This window comes from Vombatus ursinus, unplaced genomic scaffold (genome assembly GCF_900497805.2).
Source record: "Vombatus ursinus unplaced genomic scaffold, bare-nosed wombat genome assembly UNPS02014768.1, whole genome shotgun sequence".
NCBI lineage: Eukaryota > Metazoa > Chordata > Mammalia > Diprotodontia > Vombatidae > Vombatus > Vombatus ursinus.
Genome location: NW_020954546.1, coordinates 26,368,160 through 26,394,522, shown reverse-complemented (window position 1 = coordinate 26,394,522; position 26,363 = coordinate 26,368,160). Strand labels below are relative to the sequence as shown.

The 26,363-nt window shown below is 52.1% G+C and overlaps 2 protein-coding genes across 2 annotated transcripts in view; one reads left to right on the top strand and one right to left on the bottom strand.

The window, feature by feature from the left end:
* The first annotated feature begins 582 nt into the window (after nucleotides 1–582).
* Nucleotides 583–9,760, top strand: TRAF4 (TNF receptor associated factor 4). The gene is made up of 7 exons (XM_027862493.1): nucleotides 583–725; nucleotides 6,190–6,241; nucleotides 7,009–7,113; nucleotides 7,199–7,360; nucleotides 7,599–7,760; nucleotides 8,138–8,293; nucleotides 8,611–9,760. The coding sequence occupies exons 1-7, from the start codon at nucleotides 583–585 to the stop codon at nucleotides 9,241–9,243; spliced, it is 1,413 nt and encodes a 470-aa protein (XP_027718294.1). The 3' UTR covers nucleotides 9,244–9,760.
* Nucleotides 9,761–15,191: 5,431 nt separating this feature from the next.
* FAM222B (family with sequence similarity 222 member B) overlaps nucleotides 15,192–26,363 on the bottom strand; it is a 68,523-nt gene continuing 57,351 nt past the window's right edge. The window contains exon 3 of the mRNA XM_027862312.1: nucleotides 15,192–17,870. Coding sequence (XP_027718113.1) covers nucleotides 16,294–17,870 — 1,577 coding nt within the window. The 3' untranslated portion in view covers nucleotides 15,192–16,293. The remainder of the gene's footprint in view (nucleotides 17,871–26,363) is intronic.

The following is a 26,363-nucleotide window of genomic DNA, read 5'->3' as shown; positions in this document are numbered from 1 at the left end:
CCCTACCTAACCTGCTTTGGATTTAAGGCGGAGGGTGGGGGAAGATCCAGAGGGAGGGAGTCAGCCTGGAGGGGATGGGAAGGTGGGGATGGGGTTTCCAAAGGGCAGACCCAAGGCACTGTCCGGGTTGAAGTGACCAGAGAGAGGCTGACATAGACAGAGACACCGTACTAGAGAGAAAGAGATGAATGAATGAGCAAGCTGGGCACAAGGGAGGTGAAGGTCCGGGTACCAGGATAAGCCTGGGCGGACAGGGTGGAGGAGAGAGAGGGGGAGCTGGAGGGCAGCTCTTTCCCCCCCCCCCGCCCCCGCTGGACGGGCTAGGGGCGCCGGGCGGCGGCGGGGGGGGGGGGCAGCGGGCATGGCCGGCGCTAGGACCGAGCGGCCGGCTTGGGCTCCGCCCCCGTCCCCGCCCCCGCTCCGCCCGCCACGGGAGGGGCCGGATCATGGACCTGGAGCAGCAGCCGCCTGGGCTGCAGTCACTAGTGGGCCGGCCGCGCCGTGCTTCGCTGGGGAGCTGGCTGGCTGCGGGGGCCGCGGGCGCCGGGGCCGGCCCTCACCCCGGCCGCCCGGCCGCCCACCATGCCCGGCTTCGACTACAAGTTCCTGGAGAAGCCCAAGCGGCGGCTACTGTGCCCGCTGTGCGGGAAGGCCATGCGGGAGCCGGTGCAGGTCTCGACCTGCGGCCACCGCTTTTGCGACACCTGCCTGCAGGAGTTTCTCAGGTGCGTGGGGACCCCCGGGTGTCGCAGGGGCCCCGGAGCCCGAGATCACGGGGGCGCCGGGGGTCCCCAGGTAGGGGCGACGCCCGAGTGAGACCTGGAGGACCCTCGTGGGGGGAGGACCCTCGTGGGGGGAGGACCCGCGGGAGAGGGAAGGGGGCGGGGGCGGGGGGGCAGGTCTCTGACCCGCATCCCCAGGAGGGGCGAGGGAGCGCGCTGCAGATGGGACGCCGGGGTCCCATGGGAGGAAGCAAGCTTCTTCGGACTGGGCGGGCTGGGGTGGGGGGGGTGTAACCCTACTGGGCCGGGCGAGAGGAATGGGGAGGCTTCCCCTCTCCCTTTTTTTCCCGCACCCCCGGGGCCCGGATTCGAACAAAGGGGTCGGGAGAGAGGGAGCGTTCTGAGCCCCTGGTTAGGAGGGACCCGAGTAACAAAGGAAGAGCTAGCGATCGGCGGCCGCTACGGTGACGGGGCAGGTGGGGCTGAGGGTGGGGCGGCCCGGGCTGGGAAGGGAGCTCTGTTACCCTTTGTCTTATTACTGAGCCCACTCCCGAACCCGCTCGGGCCAGAGGTCACCCCCTCCCTCCTCCCGTGACCTCGTTGGAGCCCCCCAACAACAATGCGCCGTGACGTCGAGGGGTTGTGACGTCAGCACAATAGGGGGACCCCCCTTTTCTTTTTTCGGTGTCCTTTACCTCTTCCTTCCCTACCTTACTTTCTCTTCCGCCTGGACTCTCCCCAGACACCCAACAGAAAAAGAAAGATTCTTCACCCGCCCGCCCCCACCACCGACTGCCAACCTAGGTCCCAGCGGCTCTAGGGGAAAAACCCCTTGCCCCTTTCTAGGTGGGACCCCCAAAGAACTCTTGAAAGCTCCCCTAACAGTCCGTGCAAACTTGCTCCTGGGCTCCTCTGGTACAGGTAGTGAGGTCTCAGGGCTCCCAGCCCTCACCACGTAATAGGGTCTACACCATATCCGGGGTGTAAAGGGGCTAGATAAGTGTCGCCAGAAAGGAGTACTTGGATTATAGGGAGAGGTGTGAGTAAGAGGCAGGGCTGAAGGAGTCTCTTAGCCCGTACCTGGCCCCTGGATCACTTGATTTGGAAACTCGGGATGGATCGATAGCTGTGGAAGGAATCCGAATTAACGTCAGACTGGTGTGTTGGTCTGATGCTGGGCATTGGGGTCCCTTTATGAGGGATAGAAGAATCGGAGGTCACAGGCTTCTCCCTAGGGATCCCCCACCCAAAAGGAATCATCTTTGTCCCTTCCACAGTACTCTTCACACATAGGATAGGGATAGAGCCCGAACCTGTGATTTCATTGCTGTAGGGAACTCGATCTCCCGATGCCAGTGTGGACATTCTCAAGCAATTTACCATCTTAGAAAGCTGCGTGAGGCCCTGAAGAGGTGCATAGGTCAGATGTGAGACAGGAACCCTGGTCTCCCTGGTTTGGAAGCCTCTCCTAAACAGGGGGCGATCCATAGTTGTGGTGTACTCCTCCGAGGGTGATTCAAGGAAACCAACTCCCCGCCCTCCATACACATATACACACACTCATGCACGATCCCCAGCGTTTTCTCCACCCCCTTTTGTCCCTGTTATTTTCTTCCCACTCCTGAACTAAACCAGCTTCCTCCACTGCCTCCCACACAAAGGTAAGGGCAGAGAAAGGTAAAGGCCAGGAAGTTGCCTTGCCTTGCTAGGACACACAGTGAGCTTCTATCTTGGACTGTGTATGTGTCTGCCTGCCTGCCTGACCATCTGTTCCACTCTAATACAATCCTCCCCCAAGCTAGTGCCAACCCCCAGGGCACAAAGGGAAAGCAGGCTACAGAAGGGGCATTGAGTTTTAGGGGTGAGGTGGCAGAGGCAGACAGCCTGCCTCAGTGATCCCAACAGACATCCAGGGTCTTTGGTCTTGGGGCTCTCCAGGGTATTTCCAGTGTGAGATTTCTCTTCCTCCTTTTCCTTTTCTTTCTATCCCTTTTCCTCCTTCTCCCTCTTCCCTTGCCCTCTCTTCCTTCTCCCACTTCTTCTCTTGGACCTTTCTGTTGGGCTGATTCTAGAGATTTGTATCTTGGACAGGGAATGAGGTGAGCTTTGCCCTGTCTCCCTTTCCTGGATTCAAGGATCCCCCTGCCCCAGCCCCATTCTTCATTCTTCCCAGGAGTTGGGAATAGGTGGTATTCTTGATTCCCCCTTATGACCAGCAGAGATCTCCTTGGCATGGAAGGCTTTCCCAAGCACCCCATATTCTTACTCTCTGGCTTCCCCTCCTCTGATATTTCCATCACTCAGACTCGCCTCACTCCCAAACCTCCAGCCCCCTTCCCATTCTTCCGAGGACTCTTTTCTACCCGGGGAGAGGAGATATGCATGTGTCAAAATGGAAATGCTTTTCTCCTAGACAGCCCTTCCCACCTTCTGCTGTATCTCACTGGGGCAGCTTGTAGGGGACTCCAGAATGAGGAAACCCCTTCCACCTAAGCAGGTTGGCATCTGCTTTGCTACACATAGAGCCTCAATTTCCTTGGGGGTACTGAGAGGTCACCCAGCCAGTAGAGCAGAAGCTGGATTTGAACCCAGGCCGGGTTTTTTTTTTTGTTTTCTTTTACTTAGAAGCCAGCTTTTCATCCATTACACCACCCTGCCTCTCCAAGCTAAACTGTTCCTAAATTCCATCAGAAAAGTGTCACTGAAAAGCTGAGGCCAGAGAAGGGGGTGGGGAGGGAGAAGAGGAAGGAATCTCCCTGTCTGTCTCTGCCCTCCCCTTTCCTGCTCTTTCTCTTTTTGGAGGAATTCCAGGAGTTTGGTCTCGAAGTCCAAGCTGGGAGAGAAGAGTTCAGCAAGGGCCACTTCTTGTTCACACAGTTTGCCAGGGATGGGGGTGGGGGAGCCTGTAGCACTGAGGGGTGGTAGGTGAGGGGGCTCCTTGCCCCTTCCTCTTTCTGCCCTTCAGCCCCTCGGAACAGAGCCTGAAAGGAAGTCTCAGGCCTATGCTTTGTCTTCCATTCCTCTTGCCAGACCCTTCAGGCTTCTTTCTCCAATACCCCGGGCTCCTCTCCTCACTCCTGCTGCCTACACATCTGGGTTATTGCCTCCTTGGTTTCCAGATGTTCCATCCCCTCCTCCTTCCTTGACAGCTGGCCCCCCAGGGGGACTGGAAAGTTAGTGAGTCCCTGGGCCTCCCCCCGCCCCTCCCCCCACCACAGATATTGTCTTGGGAGAAGCTGGGAAGGGGGACAGGGCTGCCAAGTCCAACTGCCTTCCCCCTCCCCCGCTCCTGCCTCCAGGCCTCTCTCCCCACCTCCCCCCACCCGGAAATCCCCTCTTCCTCTCTCTAGGCCCCCAACCCTCCTTCCCATCGCTTCCACTCATCCTGCCTTTTCCCCCCAGGCCCTGGGTGGGTGGGGGCAGGGCTCTTTCCCCAGCACAAGCCTCTTTCTGGACTCTAGTTCCGTATAGGGACAGACCCCCCCCCCCCCCCCAGTCTCTTTCCCTGGCTGGCTTCAGGGTCTGGGCTGATGAAGGAGTCCATTCTGCTGCAGCTGCTTCTCCCCTGCCCCCACCCCCCAGCCCAGCCTCCCTAGGTCCTTCTAGAGAGGGAGAAAGGGAATAGATTCCACTGGGGAGGGGTCCCCACTTCAGGCTTCCCCTGAGAATGTTTTGGGGGGAGAGAGTTGAGTCTAACACTGTCTTCCTTCCCCATCCCAGGCCCTGGCTTTAGTGCCACTCAAGGTGGAGTCTTTGCTCATGATGGGGGGGGAGGGGAGCTGACCCAATCCCTTCCCCCTTTTTTCTAAAATTCCTAACTCAGCACATTCTTGAAAGAAGTCAAGCGGAGCCCCACTTCCCTCCAGGGCTATTTCTCCCAGACAGTCCATTCATTACACCAGCCAGTTCTTAGGCACTCTCTACACAGGTAGGCAGATGGCTTGGCACTGTCCCTTGGCATTGGGGATAATTGAATAACACTGGACTGCTGAAGCCCCTTGGCAGCTGGCTTGTAGAGGCACTGCCAGGAAAACTCTTTGTAAACTCGATAAAGCATTTGAAAGCATGGTCAAAGTCCCTCAAAGCATACTTATTAGTGGTTATGGAGTAGTCCGGATGCTTGGGGACCTAGGGGCTTGATCAGGAAACAGCAGAATGTCTGGGCAGCTAGGCGTGGGGTTGACCATGCCCATGAAGGTGCCAGTGCTTTGGAAGCTGCCAGCTGCCACGTGGCCCCTTGAACTCCTCCTGTCCCTGCCTGCCTCATGCCCACTCCTTCCACCTGACTCAGACCTGCCTGTCAGGAATGCCATGCCCCTGGGGCACCTCTGGGAAGGGGTGGCCAAGGCTTCCAGACTGTGTCAGGCACACGGGGGTCTGTGCCCTAGCTGAGGGTCTGCCACAACACTTTGTTACTGGGTGGGAGTTACCAATTAGTGGGAGTGGGTATGATAGAGAGGCTGGCGCAGCACGGTGGGGTTTGGAGGGGATGATGAATGAAGGTGGAGAGCAGATTCAGGCTTGGGGGAACCTCGCCGTGTTGGTCCTATGTTTCAGCTCTAGGGCGAAGGGCATGTATTTTCCTGGCATAGACCTGAGTGTATTCAGGGAGGGAGGACCAGAGCCCTTCCCCAGATAGCAGCCTCATGGCTCAGGCAGTCCCCTCTCACTTCCCAAGCCTCCCCACCCCCCATGTTTTGGGGGAGATGTGACACTAAGGGTGGGGCTTCCAGGAATGACCTTTGCCCTGACATCACAGTGGCTGTGGGTGGGGGAGAGTGGTGGGGCTAGGGAGCCTCAGTGAGGAGGTAGCCCTGGTGAGGCAGCCCTTGTACTCTCAGTCTGCCCCCTGAGAAATTGTAGAACCAAGTAAGTGATGGATTAGGATTGGGGGGGTGGTAATAGGAGGAGGCCCCTTCATATCCCCCAGCCCAGCTGCCATGGGGGTGCAGATGAGTTAGCAGCAGCTGCCATATTTTGGCCAAATGCTGCCTGAAGCAGCTGTCTTTGCCCTCTCCATAGCCTCTGTGGTTCTTGCATCTCCACTCTCCTCCATGGGGACAGGAGTTGGGGAGGGGGTCTCCAGCTTGGGGGGAGGGTGGAACATTGGAGGAGCAGGCTACTGCTCCTGAAGGCTGCCTGGCTCCCCACCCTTTGTGTGTCTGTTTCTTGCCGAAGGCAGGTTTGGGAACCGGTCTGGCCAGCCCTGCTTGGGGGGGCTGGCCCAGTCAGGCCAGGCTGGGGGTGGGGGGTGGGGGGCGTGGCCATAATCTCCTCCTCTTTGCCCACAGATAGGAGAGACTGGGGCAAAGGGAGGTCTAAAGTGCCCTAAGAGGGGGTGCAGCTAGCTGGAGGCGAGGTGGGCAGCTCCTGGCTGGCTTGTAGCCCAGGGCATTTGCTCTGGGGGGGGTGGGGTCAGGGTCCGACTTATCTCACCCTTGCTCCTGGATTGTTTTTCCTCTTACAGTGAAGGAGTTTTTAAGTGTCCTGAGGATCAGCTACCTTTGGACTATGCTAAGGTGAGGCCTGGAGAGCAGGGTGCCAAGTGGGCGTCTCAATGGCTATCCCATCCTCCCTCCTAACACCAGCCTCATTTTGGCCACTGGCTGTGGGGAAGAGGGGGTGTTGGCAGTCAGGGCAGTAGCACAGTGCCAATGTCAACTCTGGAGCAAGGGGCTCTGTGTGCCCCCACAAAGGAGGCTTGTTTCCCCCCTTCCCCCACCAGTTTTTAAACTGGAGTCACTGGTGTTTGCCCTGTGTGTGCGGTTGGGGGGGGTGGGGTGGGGGGGTTGGTGTTGGGCACAACGCCCTGGGGGGGGCAGTGCTCCAAGGCGCACAGAGACCACTCTGTGCCCACAGGAAGCTGCCTTCCCGCCCTCTGTCCTAGGGGCTGGGCTTAGAGCCAGTCTTGGGCCCAGAGCAGGGACCCCTCCCCCACTCCAGGCTCAGGTCTTGGGAGCGGGGAGGAGTCAGGAGGAAAGCCAAGGGGGTGGGTCCTGGAGCCCAGCTGGGTAGGCCTGGCTATCTCTGCCTGTCCACGGGCCCTGGAGTGGTGGGATGAGGAGGAGAGAACACAGAATCTTAAAATTCATAACATAACAAAACAGGAGTCAAAATGGTAGCATGGGCGAGGAGCCTTGGCCACACGTATCAGAAGGGGTAGCCGAGGCCCAGAGAAGTGAAATGACTTGTCCCGGGTCATACAGTGAGATGGTGCCAAAGCCAGGACAAGGATTTAGGCCTCCCCAGTCAAAGGAGGGTCCTTAACCTATGCCTCCCCTCCCAGATCTACCCAGACCCAGAACTGGAAGTTCAGGTGTTGAGCCTGGCCATCCGCTGCATCCACAGTGAGGAGGGCTGCCGCTGGACTGGAGCCTTACGCCACCTGCAGGTAAGGGGAGCCTCCAGGCCCTCGGGAGGCACTGGGGGGAGATGCCCAGGCTCAGCCCGAAGAGCCACTGTCCCATCCTCCACAGGTCCATCTGAGCTCCTGCGGTTATAACGTGATCTCTTGCCCCAACCGCTGCAGTGCCAAGCTGAGCCGTAGGGACTTGCCTACCCACCTTCAGCACGAATGCCCCAAGCGGAGGCTCAAGTGTGACTTCTGTGGCATCGACTTCACGGGGGAGGCCTATGAGGTATGTGGGGGAAAGGGGGAAAAGGAGACTGACTGGACTGGAGTCTGTGGGTGCTGGGTGGACTGCGACCAGCAGGGGCAGAGAGTCTGGGGTCTGGGAGACAGGTCATTGGGGTGCGGCCAGGGGGACGTGGGGGCCCTTGTGATGGACCAGTATTCCAGGAGTGGGGATTTGGACTCTGGAGTCGCCAAGGATAAAGGTTCTGGGGGCTCTTTCTCTTTTCCACCCTGGCCTCTAGAGCCACGAGGGGGTCTGCCCACAGGAGAGCGTGTACTGTGAGAACAAGTGTGGGGCCCGAATGATGCGGCGGCTGCTGGGGCAGCACATGGTAACGGAGTGTCCCAAGCGGACCCAGCCTTGTGCCTACTGCACCAAGGAGTTTGTCTTTGATACCATCCAGGTGAACCGGCCCCTTCCTGAGCCCCGCTGGGGAGGGGGTAGGAGTGGCTAGGGAGCCAAGGGAGTAGAGATGGAAAGAGCCGAGATTCACGTGCCAACTTGGTTCCCGGGCCGTGGCTCAGTTCTTCCATCCTGTCTGCAAGACTGAGGGGGTGGGTCTGGAGGAGCCCTCCAAGGTCACTTCCACATCCAGATTTGGTTGGGACTTCAGAGGGTAAAAGGTTCAACCCTTTTATTTGATGTGAGTCTGGGAGCCCAGGTAGGGGAAGTCACTTGCCCATGGTCAAGCTGGCAGAGGTGGGGTCTGATTCCAAATCCAACCCTCCCCAATCCCAGGATTCCAGAAGTCACTCACTGCTCTGTCCCTCCCCACCGCAGAACCACCAGCACCAGTGCCCCCGCTACCCCGTACCGTGCCCCAACCAGTGTGGAATGGGGAGCATTCCTCGAGAGGACTTGTCCAGCCACCTGAAAGAAAACTGCAGCTCAGCCCCCGTTCTGTGCCCGTTCAAAGATGCTGGCTGCAAACACCGGGTAAGTGTCCTTAGCCTTGGGACCGAAGCTTTCCCCAACATGGCAGACATGGGGCTTCTTAGGAGCTGTGTGAGCCGGGCCCCACTCTCCTCCTCCCTCGGCAGAACGGGGGATGGGGGGAGGGGACTGGACTAGACAAATCATGGAATGGTGGACACACCCAGCCACCCCTGCCCGTGCTCCTACCTTCGCCTAGGTCCTTTTGCTCTGCTCCAAGTGTGTCCTGTGTCTAGCTGGGCTGCCCAGGCTGGCTTCTCCTACCCTGCCCTGCTCCCTCACCCTACCTGGCTCTCTGCCCTCCTTCTTGATGTCCACAGTGCCCCAAGATGGCGATGGGCCGCCACATGGAGGAGAGCGTGAAGCCCCACCTGGCCATGATGTGTGCCCTGGTGAGTCGGCAGCGGCAGGAGTTGCAGGAGCTGCGGAGGGACGTGGAGGAGCTGTCCGTGGGCTGCGACGGTGTCCTGATCTGGAAGATCGGTGGCTATGGGCGCCGCCTTCAGGAAGCCAAGGCTCGCTCCAACCACGAATGCTTCAGCCCGGCCTTCTACACCCACAAGTACGGCTACAAGCTCCAGGTGTCGGCCTTCCTCAACGGCAACGGCAGCGGGGAGGGGACCCATCTGTCGCTGTACATCCGAGTGCTGCCCGGCGCCTTTGACAACCTGTTGGAGTGGCCCTTCGCCCGACGGGTCACCTTCTCCCTGCTGGACCAGAGCGACCCGACGGTCACCAAACCCCAGCACGTCACGGAGACCTTCCATCCGGACCCCCACTGGAAGAACTTCCAGAAGCCGGGCACGTGGAGGGGCTCCGTGGACGAGAGCGCCCTGGGTTTTGGCTATCCCAAGTTCATCTCCCACCAGGACATCCGCAAGCGCAACTATGTGCGTGATGATGCTGTGTTCATCCGCGCTTCTGTCGAGCTGCCCAAGAAGATCCTGAGCTGAGGACTGGGCTGGGGCCTGGGGAGGGGGGCAGGTCCCCCCTCTCACCCCTCCCCCTTCACCACACTAGGCCAGGTTGCCCTTCTGCGCCGCCCACTGGGCTCCCACTGTGTCCCCCTGCCATGTACCCCCTCCCTCAGGTGCCTCTTTTTGGTGCTTTTTCCCCCAGTTCCCCTCACCCCTCTGGGGGATGGGGAGGGGGAAACAGTCACTGGGGTCTTTAAGGGCTTGAAATAAATGATCCTAGCCGTCTCCTTTCCTGGGGGGTCCTCGGCTGCCTTGGCCCCACTGCCCATTGTACTGTACTGGGGAGCAAGGCAAGCTGCTTGGCCCCCATCCCAAGAGCCATAGGGAAGCGAGGTGGGGCTGGAGTTAGCCCGGCTAGCGGTCATTTTGTTTTTAACTCCACCCCTCCCCCATCCCCTGAAGCTGTGCCCTCTCCGGTTATTTATTGCTCGGGTGCCCAGTGGGGCACAGCGGGGGAGTCCTGGTTTGTAATAAATTCTGGATTGTGTATTTATTAACTTTGTCCAGCCCTGCTTTGCTCCGGGGGTGGGGGGTGGGAGGAGGGCCTGGCTGGCTCAGGGCCCAGGAAGGTTTTGCACAGCTGCCTGAGAAGGGGGTGGAGGGGGAGGCCCTAGAGACAAGGGTAAGGACCACACTGACGGGGAGGACTTCAGATGCCCAGGGAGGCTGAATATTGACAGCCTCTGGCTCCTTCTCACTTTGCTGACGAGGACAGGCCAGGCTTGCCTAACGTCCCCCATGTGGAAAGGGGTGGAGACAGAATTCCAACCTAGGATTCTAGGCTCTCAGGTCCAGGGTCCTTCACTGCACTGGGACAGCAGCCCCCTCTGGCGGCCACAGATGGCCACTGGCCGCTGTCCTCAGCACTTGAGCCGAGCTCCCTCTGGTGGTCTGACGGAGGAAGGACGCTCCACCCTCGCCCCCAAGCCGCACTTTTTTCTTGGTCCTTGAGTGTGACCTTGGATGACACAGCTTAGAGAACAAGAAGGCTGGGAGGAGGACGAATTCTCACATTAGGGAAGATTTTATCTTACCCGTGCATCATCTGACCTCTAATAAAATTTCCCAGCATTCTTGAAGTGCCAAGAGCCAAAGTGGGATGGTAGCTAGGGAGTGGGAGAAAACAGTGCTTCCTAATGTGTGCTGGGGATGCAAATACACCCATGAAGCCAGTCTGTCCTCAAGAAGCTTATGGTCCAATAAAGGGCAGCGAGCCATCCCATGGAGGGGACTGGGAGTCAGGGCTTATTTGGGGGTATTTGGGCTTAAAGTTCTAGTAGGTAGCACCTCCATAATAGGGACCAAAACAAGCTCCAGGCCAGCGATTCTTAACGGGAGTCCAGGGCTGCCCATGAACTTGCGTGGGAAAGAATTCACATCTCTATTTCTATATAGTCGGTTTCCTTTGCAGTCCTATGTGCTTTACGCATTTAGAAACATCATTCTGAAAAGGAGTTCAGAAGCTTTTTGCCTATGAAACTGTCCAGGGTGCCCCTGCTCTAGGACCTGACCACATAAGGTGGCCAGATAAAGGGCTCTGGAAAACAGCCAGCTAATAGGATTCAAACGCCACTGATTCCTGGGGTCTTGGGGCCGGTAGCTGCCAAGTCCTGGGCTTTTTGGATGCGCTTTAGACTCCAACAGAAAACAAAACAGTTCAAGTAAGAGCCTGAAGGTTGGTAGGACCGATTGGGATCTAGAAGGAAGCTGACCCCAGAAGTCAAGGGCAGACTTGGAACTTTTATCCTGGCACCACCCCCATCTGACTGGGCAGCAATAGCTCCAGCGGGCAGGCAGGGCCCTGACCCACTGATTTGGGCCATTGGAGGATGTAGGAATCCCTCAACCTCAAAATTCCTCAAATTTTCTAGCACTTTTTGAGGTTTGCAGTCTTTCTCCCAAATGCCTTGTCAAATAAGGCAAGATTAATACCTAGATTTTATAGGAGGAAACTTGAAGATTCAGAAGGGTCAACTAGTCGAGTCATAGGGAAGCTGCCAGAGCAATCGATCAACACTTATTAAGCACCTGCTGTGGGCCAGGTGCTGTGCCAAGCAGTGTTCTTTCCACTCTGCCTGCACTGGGTAAGGGGTAGGGGGAAAATCTGAAGGGGGTTGGAGAACCTGTCCAGCTGCCCAGAAAGGTTTATGGATGGTGTCCTTAGATTGCAGGAGGGCTTACTGCTGGAAGGTACCTTGGAGACCACCTAATCTAACCCTCTCATTTAGAAAGCTGTGGACCAGGGAAGTGACTTAGTCAAGGTTGCATAGCCAAACATTCACATGACTTTCCTTGCCATTTGGAGACTAGGGGGGTGGCCAGTATCTGTCTGTCATACCTGCAGGTTAGAGCTGGGAGTCAGTCACTTAATCCAACTTAATTTGGGAAAGGCAGAAGCTGAGGTCTTGATTCATGGATCACTCCGTCCCCTCCCCTCCCTACTTCCAGAATCCATGTCCCCTAAAACATTCCTTAGGAAACAGGAGGGCAGCCCTTTTCTAGAGCAATGCCAAGGGGCACAGAGGTAAGGCTAATCCTCCAAATGAAACCCAGCTCCCCAATATCTCTGACATCTAAAAGCCAGTGTCACCCATCAGGGCTCATGAGTCCTCAGACCCGAGTGTATTCATCTCTGTCTATATAGTGAGGAAGAGGGCATCAGGCCCTGAGGTACCAGGAAGGAGGGCATTTTTTTCTTTCTTTGCTTTTTGATGAGCCAATCGAGGTTAAGTGACTTGCCCAGGGTCACACAGCTAGTAAGCATCGGGTGTCTGAGGCTGGATTTGAACTCGGGTCCTCCTGACTTCAAGGCCAGAGCTCTCTATCCACTGCGTCACCTAGCTGCCCCCCCATTTTTTCTTCTGAAGGAGGGCATTCTTGTATTTGGGGGCAGGGGAAGCACCAAGCACCAGCTCCCCCAGTACTTCTCTGGAGTTGACGGGGACAAGATGGCTCTAGACCTGCCATACCTGTTGTATTTCGTTACAGGGGAGCTGACACTCAATGCAGGGAAAGGAGGCAATTTGGAGAACCAGCTGTGAGCACCTTCCTACAAATCCAGTAGCCCAGGAGCATCACACTGGATCTCTGCGCCTTCAAGCTAACCTAGTCCTTGGCTGAAGGCGGCTGGCAATGCCACCTCTGGTTCTGAGAACCGGCGTAGAGTTGGGATGGGATGGACCGGAACCCAGAGGATTTAGCTCTCGCCTTCGGTTCTGCCACATAACCTCAGACCTGAGGCATTCCCGGGAGGATGAAAAATGAATTGAACTAAGAGGTTCTTTCAGCTCTAGATCTACGATTCTAATGCCTTCCTGCGCAAGGTGACCTTTCAAGTTCTCATATCCAGTCTCTCATTTAGTCTTTACAACTCTGAAATATAAAATACCTTTCATAAAATTTTATCTTATAGAATAAGAAACAGGGTCAAAGTCAACGAACGTCGCTAGCGAGTGACAGGACTTGAGCCTATATCGCACTTATCTCCTCCCTCTGCGAGCCTTTCCCAGCAGGGTTCAATAGGGAGACCCAGAAGGAGGCCCAAGTCCTCAATGTGGCCCTGAATCAGGAAATCTATTTAATGGGCATCAATAGGCCTCAGTTTCCCCAGCAGTTAAATGGGAAGAACAAAAAAGTTCCTACCAAGAAAGGTCCATCATGGATCTCAAGGATCACAACTAAGTTCAAGGGTCTGGAAACGTATTTACACTTCACATATTCACCCCTCAAGGGACTTTCATGAGGAACCAGAGATGAGATCTGAAGGGGTTTTGTGCCTCTCGGTGCAATTATTACCGCCGAGGATCCAGTCCCTCTTCAAGCATAGCAAGGTCCCAGTCAGCAATGGGCCCTCCCAACACCCCCCCTCCTTCATGCCCCGCCCGGGCCCATCAGACACTACAGACAGAGCACAAAGGGGCAGGTGACACACGTTTTTGGCTTTGCGCTTTTTTTATTTTTTTTTTTAATTTTCCTGCAGACAAATTAAAAAAAAAAAAGGTTTTCTAGTTTATACCCGTAGCACATGAGAAGCAGCTTCATAATACCAGAAGGGGTTTGTTTTCATGAGATTACAGCAGCTGTCACAGGGTCCACCTCAAGAGGCCTGGCCCTCCCACAGGGCCTCTGGGAGGCCTGCCCGGCAGTGACAAAGTCTCCTGTCCTGAAGAACCCCAAAGCTGACCGGGGTTCGTTAGATCAGCCAGTCGTACATCGCTCCCCTAAATGAAGCCCCGTGACAGAACCCTAACAGCCCTAGCAGGGTAGGAGATGGGGGGGCCGCATACATCAGGGGACTGTTCTCTCTGCCCTGGCTGTGGCTCCTGGCTGTGCTGGAGCTGTCAGTAGTTGTGGGGCAAAATGGGGTCTCTGGTGTGGAAGAGGCAAAATAATGGGATGAAAATCTGAGGGCCTCTCCCCAAAAGAAAGAGGTGGCCTGGGCTGTCTCCAGAGGAACCTCTTTTCCTGAATTGGCTACAAATCTGACATTGGAAACTGTTCTAACGAGAAAATAAAATCCACCTCAAACATTCACAGCATTAAATAAATAGGACAAGGTCAGAAGGCTAGATTTTTACTAGTCATAAGTAGTCACCCCCCACTAAACCCACGTATCAGCCCAGGTGAAGGGGGCAGCTGGGTGAGGGAGGCAGGTAATGCTACAGCTTATGAACATGGGTGGGGAGCCCATTTCTCCCTGGGCCAGAGCAGGTGGGTGTGAGGCAGCCTCATGTTGGACCCTTATTGCTGGTGGGGTGGGGGTGGGGGTGGGGGAAGAGACTGGCCTGCTCTCTCCACAATCCCCCAAAAAGGGGCTGGAGGAGGGGCTGGGAGTTCACAGTACATGATCCATAGACATTGGAGGAGCCAAGTGGTTCAGCCCCCTGCATCCCTGCACCAGGAGAAGGACTTGAGTTTTGACGGTTTGGCTTTAATGCCCGACAAATCAGTTCCAGTCTGACTTCTTTCAATGGGTGTGAGCCTGGAGAGAGCCACTGTTGTTTTGGCCGGAAGGGGAAGAGGGGAGAGTTGACAAAGTGTCTCGCTTAACTTCTAGAAAGATCTTGCTTGCCTAAGGGAGCCTGTGGGAGAGGGAGGGGACATTGAAACCTGGCTTTGACAGAGAATAGTTTGGGGTAGAGGGCAGCAGGAGAGAGAGGGAGGGCAGAGGAAGGGACGGGGGAAGAGGGAGACATCTTGGCAGAGATGGTGAAAGACAAGCCTCCAGTGCTTCTGTGGGCCCCGAGGGGGCCTTGACCAGTTTTCACACAGACTGCAGGAGAACAATCAGAAACAATAAATTAGGACTTCATGTTGGATCATCATTTGGCATAACACAATCAGGCATTTTTTTTCTTTTTTTTCTTTTCTTAAATATAAGGCAACTCGCCAACACATAATTTAAAAAACCAGTCTTCAGTCACATTGCTTCAGCTCACTAAAGAGTTTCTCGCTAAACAACAGTGGGTAGCAGACCCAAACCCTCAACTCTTAAATAAGGACATCATCAGCTCACATGGACCCCGAGATGCAGGAGTGGGGAAGCGGGGGAGAGGCAGGACAGAGAAGAGGGTCTGTGCGGTACATGGCTAAACTCAGAAACTCGAAAAGAAACGGGAGGGAAAAGAAAAACAATTACAGGCCAACTAGTGACTACAACTCAAAGGGGTGAGGGGTCGGGAGAAACAAGTAAATGGTTACAAAGAAATGTCATCTACGTTCTCAGTGATTGAAAACATTTTAAAAGTCTTTAAACAACTAGAAGCTACTTGATCGCAAAAGGTGAGTGTATATGTGTGTGTGAGTGTGTGTGTGCACGTTTGTGTGTGTGCTGCACAAGGTGACAGGCAGGGGAAGGTCATTTCCGAAATCAGTAGGTCTCCAGATACTAAAACCATGCTCCTGTTTGTTTGGTAAAGAAAGAGTTCAGAGCTTAAGGCTTTGTGTTTTTTTTTTTTCTTTTCCTTCTTTAAGCGGAGGGGCTGTGACACAAGGTGGTTAGTGGGTGGACGTGCCCTCGGGGCCACTCACACACAACGCTACTCAAACCCACACTACATTCATACAAAATGTTACATTAAAACTTACAGTGTAGAGCAGTAGTCTTAGCCAGTGGACAGAGAAAGAACCCAACGTATTTTACTTTTTTTAAATTGGGGTGGGGGAGGTTGTTTTTAACTCCAAACTCTGGTGTGATCTTCCTTGATCCCAGTGAGAAAGGGTGTGTGAGAAATCATATTAGCAGGCCGGGCAGGGACAAACCGGATCCTTCTTCCAGGAGGGTTCTGCATCCACTGCTCTTGAGGAGGAACAGAACAGGGCACCAGGCACAAAAACATCAGTAAGACCAGATTTTGGAAGGTCCTTACTGGGCAGTGTGTGGACACTTCCTGTGAGTGGTGATGAGCCCACCACAGGCCCAGGAGAGACCTTGAAGTTAAACCAGAATCATGAGTTGGGTGGGGATGTTACAGTTTTCGGAGGGTCTGAGAAATCTAGTCCATTTCAAAGGTGGAAGGGAGGCAGAGAAGAGGCCAAGCTCAGAAATTGTGGGTCTAGGGGGCCACTGTAGCCCTGTGGCAGTTCCCTCAGTGGGCACCACTATCTTAAGACAGGGAGAGTGTTGGTGGGGAGGGAGGCGAAGAATGGAAAGAGAAGAGATAGGATAGGTGGTGGAAAGAGGCTAAAACAAAGAGAGCCGAGCTTACTGGGCGAACTGGAGGAAGAGAGGACATGCTAAGGGAAGAAACCGATGGCAGGTGGGCAGCGAGACCAAGGAAAAATCCTGTTCTGAGATGTTCTAAAACTAAGAAGTTGACACTGGGCATTGGGCAGGAAGATGAAGGACAAAGGTGACCACCCTGTGAGCCAACAGCAGCCCTCCCTAGGGTAGTGAATTAGAAAGATCACAAAGGAGTTATGAAAGTTAAAAACAATTCATTCAAAATTAAGACTAAACCTATGTGTCTCTGTGTGTGTGTGTGTGTGTGTGTGTTTTGTGTGTATTTTGTGTCTCAGCAATGGCACCTATCTATAGCCAGGGTGCTGAATATGAAGATTGCGACTATCTGTAGGTTCAGGGGCCCGGCTGCCGGGGGGCCGGTGGGCCTTGCTCAGCATAGCCAGGCTCTGCTCACGGAAGCAGGCCTGCTGGAAGTCCCCACTCAGGTAATCCACTGTTTGCATCAAGTTGTTCTGGCCAGGCACCGTGCTGGCCGCGGTACCGGCACGATAGTGGGCCCCAGCCGCGGCACAGTCGAGGGGCGCGCCTGTAGGCTGCCCACCATGGAAGGGCATGGCGAGGTCCTGTGAACCAGAGCTGTCGCTGTTGGGTGTGGGCAGAATGTTGTTCCACAGGGGTTGAAAATAATGCCCATTGGGGTAGGCCAGCGGGGCCGCTGGGCCATTGACAGGTGGGGACGGGGTTGGTTTCTCCAAGGGTGGTTTCAGGTGGAAGGGCTGGCCCATGCAAAGTTCCTGTGGATAAGTGGGCGCCTTGCCCGTAAAACCTGGCCCTGCCATTTCTCGCCCCGAAGGAAGCTTGTTTGCCAGGCCACTGGCAGAGCTGCCGCCAGCCTCACTGCACATTTGCTGCAAGTGGGCCAGCTGGTGCTGGTTCCAGGCCACTGGCTTGAGGTCGCTGGGGTAGCCGACCGCTGCTCGGTTGATCCCCACCATGGGCAGGTTGACAGCACCAGTGGTGGGCATCGCTGTGGCGACAGTGTGCTCCACGGGGTTGACCACACAGGAAGGCATCGGAGGAGGGACACTGTGGGTCGACACTCGAGTGCTCGCATTGATAAGCAGGCTACGGCTGATGGGGCTGGGGTTGGCGATCTGCCCCTCGCACACTGAGGTAGTGCTGATGCCTGCCCTCGTCTGGCAAAACTGGTTGATCTGATGCACGATGCTGCTCAGGTCCGGGGGCTGGGTCTGCTGCAGAGTGGCTGCCATGGATAGGGGAATGGTTGAGGTAGACACGGTCACATTCGGTGGGGCGTCTGCGTCAGGCATCTTCCGGCCTCCATGCAAACCTGGCTGCAGCAAGGGGTTGGGGGGGTGTTGCAGGCCCTGGTGAGCCATGGTCGGGGGGTGGGCCAGAGGCTGAGGGTGGCCCAGGCCCTGCTGGAGGCTCTGGGAATGGGACAGTGCCTGGGACTGTGGGATACCCTGAGGGTGTGGCAGCGTCTGGGGCGGGGCGTGAGCCAGCGTCTGTGCATGCTGTAGGGCCTGCTGGCGGGCCAGGGCCTGGGGATGGGTTAAAGTGCTAGGTGCGGCATACGGGGCCGACGGGGGGTTCATGACGGCCTCCGGGAGCGGCCGGGCACGGGAGCCGTCAAAGTCTTTGACGATGCTTTTGGCCGGCACTTTGACGATGGCTAGCAGACCGGCCTTGGCGGTGGCCTGGGCCGGGTACGGGCTGTAGCGCTGGGTCGACGTGTCAAGTCCGTTCACAGTACGACGGATGTGTTTCCGCTGGGGAACCTTTACGCTGTTGGGGAAGATTTTTATAGTCAGTGGGTTGTTGGCGACCTTCTTAGCATACGCATCCAATTCGGCTGGGGTGGGGTAGTGAGCAGTTCTCATTTTCTGTGTAGTGTCCCCTGTAGACAGAGTGAGAGAGAAAAAGGGGAAGTGGGGGGGACAGGAGGACAGGGAAAGGACGGAGGAAGAAAGGAGCTCATCAGTGCCAAGGCAACTGAACCAGCCCCTCTGGCGTCTGCCCACCTCGAAGCCCTGCACGAGCCCTGAAGAGCGTGTCGCTCAAGGCAAGGGGAAAGGAGGAGACAGGATTTCCCTAGACCGTGACGTTGTCCCAGGGCTCTCCACAGAATGACACCCTAACCACCTCTTGCAGGAACAAACGCAAAGGAAGCGTTCCCATCTTCTAGAGCCTGACTCAGGAGTCAGCTGCAAAGTTGGGGTGAGGCGGCTTATCCACATCCACACTGGGGCTCCTGACGGAGGACGCCAGGCTGAAGGCAGATGGCCACAGCCCAGGGAAAGGCTTCCCTTTTCTACAAAAGGAAGGAATCAGGAGTCTTGGGAGGGAGATCTGGGACACCTCGACAAGTGGGAAAGCTTCTTCTCTCCCCTCTGGTTCTGTGTGATGCACGGCGTGACCTCCCCTTCACTCTCAGAGCCGAGGCTGGACAAAAGTCACTCTATGCCAGCGGGATGGACGGGGGGACGGGTGGAGGGGGCGATATCTCACAAGGAAAATCCTCTAATAGTCTTGGTCCAACTGAGCCCTCATGAGCAGCTATTTTTCCAAAAGAGAAAAAAACACAACCTGTCTTCCTGTGGAAAGACAGCATCACCTGCTCAAAGGGCTTTTTCCACTTTAATATTCTCTGTTCTTTCTCATCTCCCACTGCCTCCCACAGGGAGGAGAAGTGGTCACCGGGAAGGGGCAGAGAGGAAGCAAAGCTCTGGGAAGAACATGTCAGAGTAGGGGCCTCTGGAGACATCAGCCTGCAAGCTGCCAGGCTGCTCAGCCCGAATGCCCTCTCTTCTTTCTACCATCGCTCTTTGAAATAGGGCTCCCTCCGCCTGAGCCCGCAATAGCACGTAGTTGTGGGATAGCCCAATGGAAAAAAGAGGTGCTTAATTAATGTTCAATGAATGATTAGACTGCAGAATGGCTTCAGAGCAGACCTCAATCCAGGTGGCCTGGCCCCAATCAACACAACCCCACTGCTAGGTTACAAGTTAACCTGAAAGGCACTGGGCTCCAGAGCTGGGGAAAAAGGAAAAGGGTGACTCACAACCTTTCAGAAACTCCCTTCTTCCTTTCTAATGACTGCTAACTGGTAGAATCAGCTCAAAAACTGCATGCTTTCCAAACAGGGAGTTAGGTACATGGATGGGCAAGGACACTGGGTTTAAAGCATAATTCCCAATGGCAGGCATGAAAGATAGACGGAGGAGGCCACAGAGCTTTAGAAATAAGCCCACAAGCCAAAAGCAAGAGTTCAATTAAGTATTTCTTGGTTTCACCAAATTTGGAAAAGGGTATGTATGTGGCAAGACTGAAAAAAAAAAAAAAACGTACAGGGGTATGTAGCTCTCAAGAGGTAAAGGAACCCAACTTACACATCAAGAAGTGTAGCCTGCTGCAGAAAATGGGAAGTTATCAGCTCCACCACCTGGGCTCTGTACACCCATGGGGTTTAAAATTCCAACTGAGCGCCACGGCACAGGCTCAGTGGAAAAAGCAGTGCTGAACTGCTGGTGTCCCCTCCTGAGGGGCCCTACAGCCTGCAGGTGCAAGAGCTGGCTGGCTCTAAGTCAGCATGAACACTCATTCATTTCCTCTGACGGCCTGGTTCAGAGAAATCTGGTCCTGGGAGGGCCATCATCACACACAGGGATCCTTTTTTCCACCCATGGCTCCTCCACTGATTTCATCAGCAATGGGAGGTTGGGGAAAGCTAACAGGAAAACAAAAAGAGTTGGGGTGGGCGTGGGGCTGTAGCAGAAGAGGGGTCTGAGAGTTAAAGACCAGGGTAGGAAGACCACAGGCCATGACGTCAAGAATGGCCACAAGTGCAGGCTGAGTTTATCACACCAACGAGAAGCTGCAGCTGTTGTCTTGAGGAATCTACCTTAGGCCAGGTATTAGAAGCTAATTCTTCCTAATGTGACCTGCCTCGGTGCACAACACATGAGAAAAGCCCTGCTTTGTAAGGAACTTAGACTGTGGTTTCTTCAAAGGCCACTGCAGAACAAGCTTGCTAGATGCCAGACAGGCAGGCCAACTCTGGGAAGAGCTTTTCACAGCAGACCAATTTTCAATACATTCAATTAAAAGTCAACAGGATACCCTGTCAATCAAATTTAGTTTAGGGGGCAGCTAGATGGCACAGTGGATAGAGCGCCAGCCCTGGAGTCAGGAGGACTAGAGTTCAAATCTGGCCTCAGATACATAACACTTACTAGCTGTGTGACCCTGGGCAAGTCACTTAACCCCACTGCCTAACCAAAAAAAAAAAAAAAAAATTAGTTTAGCTGGGATCTCTTACCTTTGGGGAAAGGCGTGTGGTATTGGCAAGAAAGAGATGCATTTGGTTTACTCTTTCTGTCTGCAGGGAAGAGGGGACCCTTGGGAATGGAAGGAGGGAGTGAGTGAGGGAGAGGGAGAGAGAGAGGGACAGACAGACAATAGAGGAGAAGGGGGGAATGAGGTCACTAAGAGCTTCAGAATTGGGTCTTCTGACTTCCAGTATATTAATTGCTTCTTTTTCCGGAGTTAAGAAATCACTGGTTCTTGCTTGTGTTTGATTTCAGAGAAGAAAGTGGAATAGAGTCTGAAAAAGAGCTGTGCCCATTTACTGGGGCGCTGAAGTCAGCACCACTGTGTGACTTCAGAGGTGCTTCTCTGCCTCTGCCTCTGGTATGTCTGACCTTGTCATTGCTTCTGGGGTCTCCCCAAGAAGGCAGCCAGGTGGTAAGATAAGGTGCTAGCCTTAGAAAATACATTAAAAAAAAAAAGTAAACATTTTGAAATGGAAACGCGTGGTTTTGTACTGAATCCTTTCAGTCTTTTTGTATTTAAGTTCAAAATGAATTAAAATGTGTTTAAAAAGAAGAAAAAAGCCAATACAGCAGCTACCAGTGTAAACTGAACAGTGCAATTAGGGTTAGCAATGAGGCATGACAGAAGACAGTTCAACAGTACAAAGAGTGATGAGGTTTCATCTAGAAGCCTGAATCAGTGTCTAAAACAGTCAGTTTGGGGACTCTCTGATTAGGTCACCACTGGAACATGAAGGACTACTTCCCATTTCTGTGAGAAAGGACAGAGGAAAAAGATTCAAGATTAAAAAGGGAGGACCAGTGAGAGAGGCTCAAGAAGGAAAAGGAAAAAATTGCTGACCAGGCAGAAAACCAAAGGAAGCAGAACCAAGCATCAGGTTAAGTGCACAAAGGGGTAGAGTGGCTTGATGGGTGGGGAAAGCTGGTCAGATAGACAGCTGATCCATTTAATCGGGCGAGGGAGGAAGTTGTGGAGCTGCTGGAAGCCAGGAAAGGAAGTGAGAAGGGGATGACAAGTTATTAAAAAGCTGCTCTGAGGGGAGGGAGAAACACTGGCAAGTAGAACCAATAAAACAAGGCCAGAAATCTCCATCAGCATGGAGAAGGAGCAGGGGCACAGAAAAATGGTGCTGAATCTTGAGCCAGAGCAGCTGGTTCAAATCCTGGCTCTCTGTGACCTCTGCAAAGTCATCCAACCCCTCAATCTCATTTCCCACACTAAACAGAAACGTAAAGCACGACACAGGGCTTGGAGGAGATAACCTCAGAGTTCACATCTTAAAATCTGACTATAAAATCGTACAACGTTTCTATTCAAGATGCAGCCAAGAGACTCTCTTCCTTCCAACTGTAACCTGGCCTCCTTCCCAATGGTGAAGGGACTCCAGGAATGGCCTTCACACTGAAGGTTCTTAAGAACAATGGGCAATCCTAAAAGGAAAGAGAAGCGGGGAAATCAATGGGGAAAAAAGAGATCCCAGCTGGAAAAGGGCAAACTTGATCTTTGTCAGGGGACTGGAGAGTGGAAGAATATTCTATGGAGGAGGAAGGGAAGAAAAAGGAAAGCTGCTTGTCTTCTAGGAAATTTTATAGCCCTCAGAGAAGCTGTCATGTGAGAGACCACTCAGAAAGGGGAAGAAGAGAAAAGAAGGTGGGGCTCCTTGCCCTGCCCATTCCCCTCATCAACCTCTCTCCTGAGCTAACTACTAGTCTACCTGGTCATTAAGGGTGTTCCCAAGACATTTATCCAAGACAGAAAAGAGAAAACTCTTACGCTTCTCAGAATGGTTGACATCTATGTCCTGGTGGTTCATAGACACAAATGTACTGCCCAAAGGAACCTAAAAATGTTGCCAATGGTTATGAAGTCACAAGAAAGTAAAAACACTACTGATAAGAGAAATTGCAAATTAAAACAACTCTAAGGTACCACTTCACACCTATCAGGTTGGCTAACATGACAGAAAAGGAAAGTGATAAATGTTGGAGAAGATGTGGGAAAATTGGAACACTAATGTATTGGTGGTGGAGTTGTGAACTGATCCAACCATTCTGGAGAGCAATTTGAAAATATGCCCAAAGGGCAATAAAACTGTGCATACCCTTTGACCCAGCAATACCACTTCTACGTCTTCATCCCAAAGAGATCATAGAAATGGGAAAAGGGGGGCAGCTAGGTGGCAAAGTGGATAGAGCACTGAAGTCAGGAGGACCTGAGTTCAAATCTAGCCTCAGACCAAACACTAGACACTTACTAGCTGTGTGACCCTGGGCAAGTCACTTAACCCCAATTGCCTAAGAATGAATAAATAAATAAATAAAATAAAATAAAATGGAAAAGAAGCCACATGTACAAAAATATTTATAGCAGCTCTTTTTGTGGTGGCAAAGAATTGGAAACTGGGGAACAGCTGAACAAGTTGTGGTATAGGAATGTAATGGAATAAATACTATTGTTCCACGAGAAATGATGAGCAAGCAGGTTTCAAAAAAACCCGGAAAGATTTACATGAGTTGATGCTGAGTGAAGTGAGCAGAACATTGTACACAGTAACACGAAACCTGTGCAAAGACTAACTTTGACAGACTGAGCTCTTCTCCCTAACACAAGGATCGAAGACAACTCCAAAAAACTCATGACAGAAAATGCTATTCACAGACAGAGAAAGAACTACTGAGTCTGAATGCAGATCAAAGCATGCTATTTGCTCTCTCTCTTCTTTTGTTTTTTTTTCTTTCTCATGGTTCTTCCCTTTTGTTCTGATTCTTCTTTCATAACATGACTAATGTAGAAATGTTTCATATGGTTGTCCATGTACAGCCTATCCCAGATTACATGCCATTTGGGGAGGGGAGACAGGAGGGAGGGAGAAAAAGAATTGGAACTCAAAATCTTGGTAAAAGGGAATGCTGAAAACTGTCTTTGCATGTAATTGGAAAAAATAAAATACTATTAAGTAGGGGAGAAAAAAAGAAGCATAGTTTACATTTTTCCTCACTGATGGCCACTGAAGTCAAGGGATAAAGAAGAGAAAAATTAATCTGAGAAGTGAACAGCTGGCTAAGAAGGTAGATTTTGAGAACATGATTTGGACTTCTGGACCTTGGCTTAAAGATGACATATTCCTTACCCTCACAAAGGATGATAAGAATGTGGTTGTCTGGCATTTTGTAAATCTAATGGGGGGGAGAGGGAGAGAAAGGGAGCAGCTTTAAGGTGGAAGGAAAGAAGAAGACTGCGTATGTACATCCCCAAAACTAGATACTATAGAGAGTTGCCATAATAAAAGAAAGGTCACGTGAGACAAAATCCAAAGAAGTCATAAGTAGTAAAGCCCATGACTTCAAATGTCTATTATTGTAAATGTCCAAGTTTAAATAGGCAAGAGGACTTAAAGGTACTAATAAAAGGAGGAAAGTTTGACCTCCTAAGTATCACTGAGACTTGGTGGGATAAAAGCCATTACTGGCATATAGCTCTGAAAGGATGTTGTTAAGAAAGAGAACAGGTAAACAGGGTGGGAGAGTTTTGGCAGTGTAACAGTCTACTCAACACTGGAAAATCCAGAAAAGGGGGTGGGAGGGGGAGGGCATGACCGAGCATTCAGGTGCAGATTGGTGAAGGGTTAAAAAGAAAACATTTCTGTCAAAAGGATATTCCAGACCACTGAGCAGAAAGTAGAAATAAGCAAGTTAAGAAAACAGATCACAAGACTGGTAGAATATAGTAATGATAGAAGACTTGAAATGACCAGACATCTAGACAAAAATCAGACAGACTTGATCTAATAAGACTTTTGTCCTTCAAAAGGCAGAGAAACCAACAAGTGCAGAATCTATACTAGATCTGATTTTCATGAACAGGGAGGAACAAATATCTGGTGCAGAAAATGATGAATACATTGGGGTCAAGTGACTATTCACGCCTTGATTTTGTGATAAGAGAAGGAAGTGGGAATGCTCTGAAATATACTCTAAAATTTGGGGGTAAGATTTTAAAGGGTTCATAGAAATGTGAGTAGATCCCACGCATGGACTAAAATTCTACAAGGGAAATCAACCCAGAAAGGACCCACAGGTCCTGAAAAAGAATCGCAGATGTGACTGTTGAGTTTTCATGATACCTGAACGGATCCCAGGAAACCTGAGAGTGCAGGCCTGCAGAAGGGCAAATGTCTTGATTTTCCAAAAAGGAAAAAGAACAGAGTCTGTAAACTATACATCAGTGAACTCTACTTCAATTCTTGGTAAAATTCTAGAAAGGATCATTAGTTCTAGATGATTACTAAACATCTAGACATCTCCAGATATTCACTAGTTGTGGAACCCTGGGCAAGTCATGTCATCTCAATCTGTCTTAAGTTTCCTCAATTGCAAAATGGGGATATGAGCAGCCCCTAACTTACAGGGTAGTGGAGACCAAATAAGATAGTACCTGTAAAGCACTTAGCACAGAACTTAGGATGCAGCAGGTGCTATAAAACACTTATTCCCTTCCCCTAATATTACAAAAGGCTACTCTGGCCAAATGGAACCTGATTTATGTTTGAAAGGGCCAGTGAACTAGTGGATCAGGAGAATCTGACCTATAAAACCAAGATTTCAGCACAGCATTTGATCACATATCTTATTTTTGAGCAAAAGATGGAGAAAGGAGGACTGTACAATTACACAATTAAGTGGATTTGGAACAGGTCAAAGAGAATTACAGTTGTCTAAGAATTTAATGTCAATTTGCTGAAGGCCCTATGTGCTGGAACATTGTACATCAGTGACGTGGATAATCAAGGTATAGATGGAAGACTCATCAAATGAGATGATGACACAAAGCTGGCTAATGGGAGAGTCAGGAGCCAAAACCTGTAACACAGTAGCACCATGGTCTGACAGCATTCAATGAGGGTAAATGCTAACATCTGATCCAGGTTAAAAAGCAACTCTAAGGCAAAGAAGCTAAGATGGCCACACCCACTGACCCACAGACTCCATTACTAAGCTTATGTCCCACTGATAACAAGAAAACTTATATACACCAGCATATTTCTAGCAACACTTTTTGTGAAAGCAAAGAAGTAGAAACAAGGTAGATGTCCATCAACTGAGGAAGACTAAACAAATGGTGGTACATGAGTGTAACAGAATATTACTGGGCCGTAAGAAAGGACAAATGTGACAAATACAGAGAAGCATAGGCAGAGTTACATGAATTGATGCAGAGAGAAGAATAAGAAGCAGAAAAAAGCAGAAAAAAAAAGATGACTACAACAAAGTAAACAAAAAGAGCCATAAGCAAATAAAAAGAAAAAGTGAACATTGCAAAGTATTAAGAACAAGCATAGCCTGAAAGAAGAAATATGAGGAGACACCCCCACCACTCCTCTTCAGAGGAGAGAGGTCCACGAGTGTTGTATACTGCACATATTTTCAGATTTTTTCAGGGTATTGTGATTTTTTCTTTTTCTTTTTGTCTTTCTATTGGATGGCTCTCTGGGAGGGGAAAAGGGAAGGATACTGAGGAAAGACTCCATAGTCACAAGGTTAGGGAAACATAGTCAGAGAGTAGCTAGTCCGCTAGAGAGCAGGAGATTTTTAGGGGAGTTAAAACTCAATGAGTCGGCAGTAGAATGAGGCAGCCAAAGAAGGAAATGAAATCTTGAGATGCATTAAGAACGGCACAAGTTCCAGGAAAAGTGAAGGGATGTTCCCTTTTGCTGGGTGAGGTCCAGAGAGGTTTGAGAATCACAGTATAAAGGAAGTGAGAGGCTGGAGGCAATCAGGACAGTGAGGGACCTTGAGTCCCAGGTCCCATGAAAATTAGTTGAAGGAACTTGACATGGTTAGGCTGGAGAAGTCTCTGGGGGAGTGTTTCTGAAGGGCAATTATATATGGAAGAGAGATTCAACTTGTCCTATTTGACCCTAAAGGACCAAGCTAGAAACAACTAAAGGAAATACATTTTGGTTTAATGTCTGGAGAAACTTTCTAACCATCTGAGTGTCCAAAAGAGAAACCAGACTGTCTACCACAAGGTGGTGGGGTGAAGACCTCCTTGGAGGTCT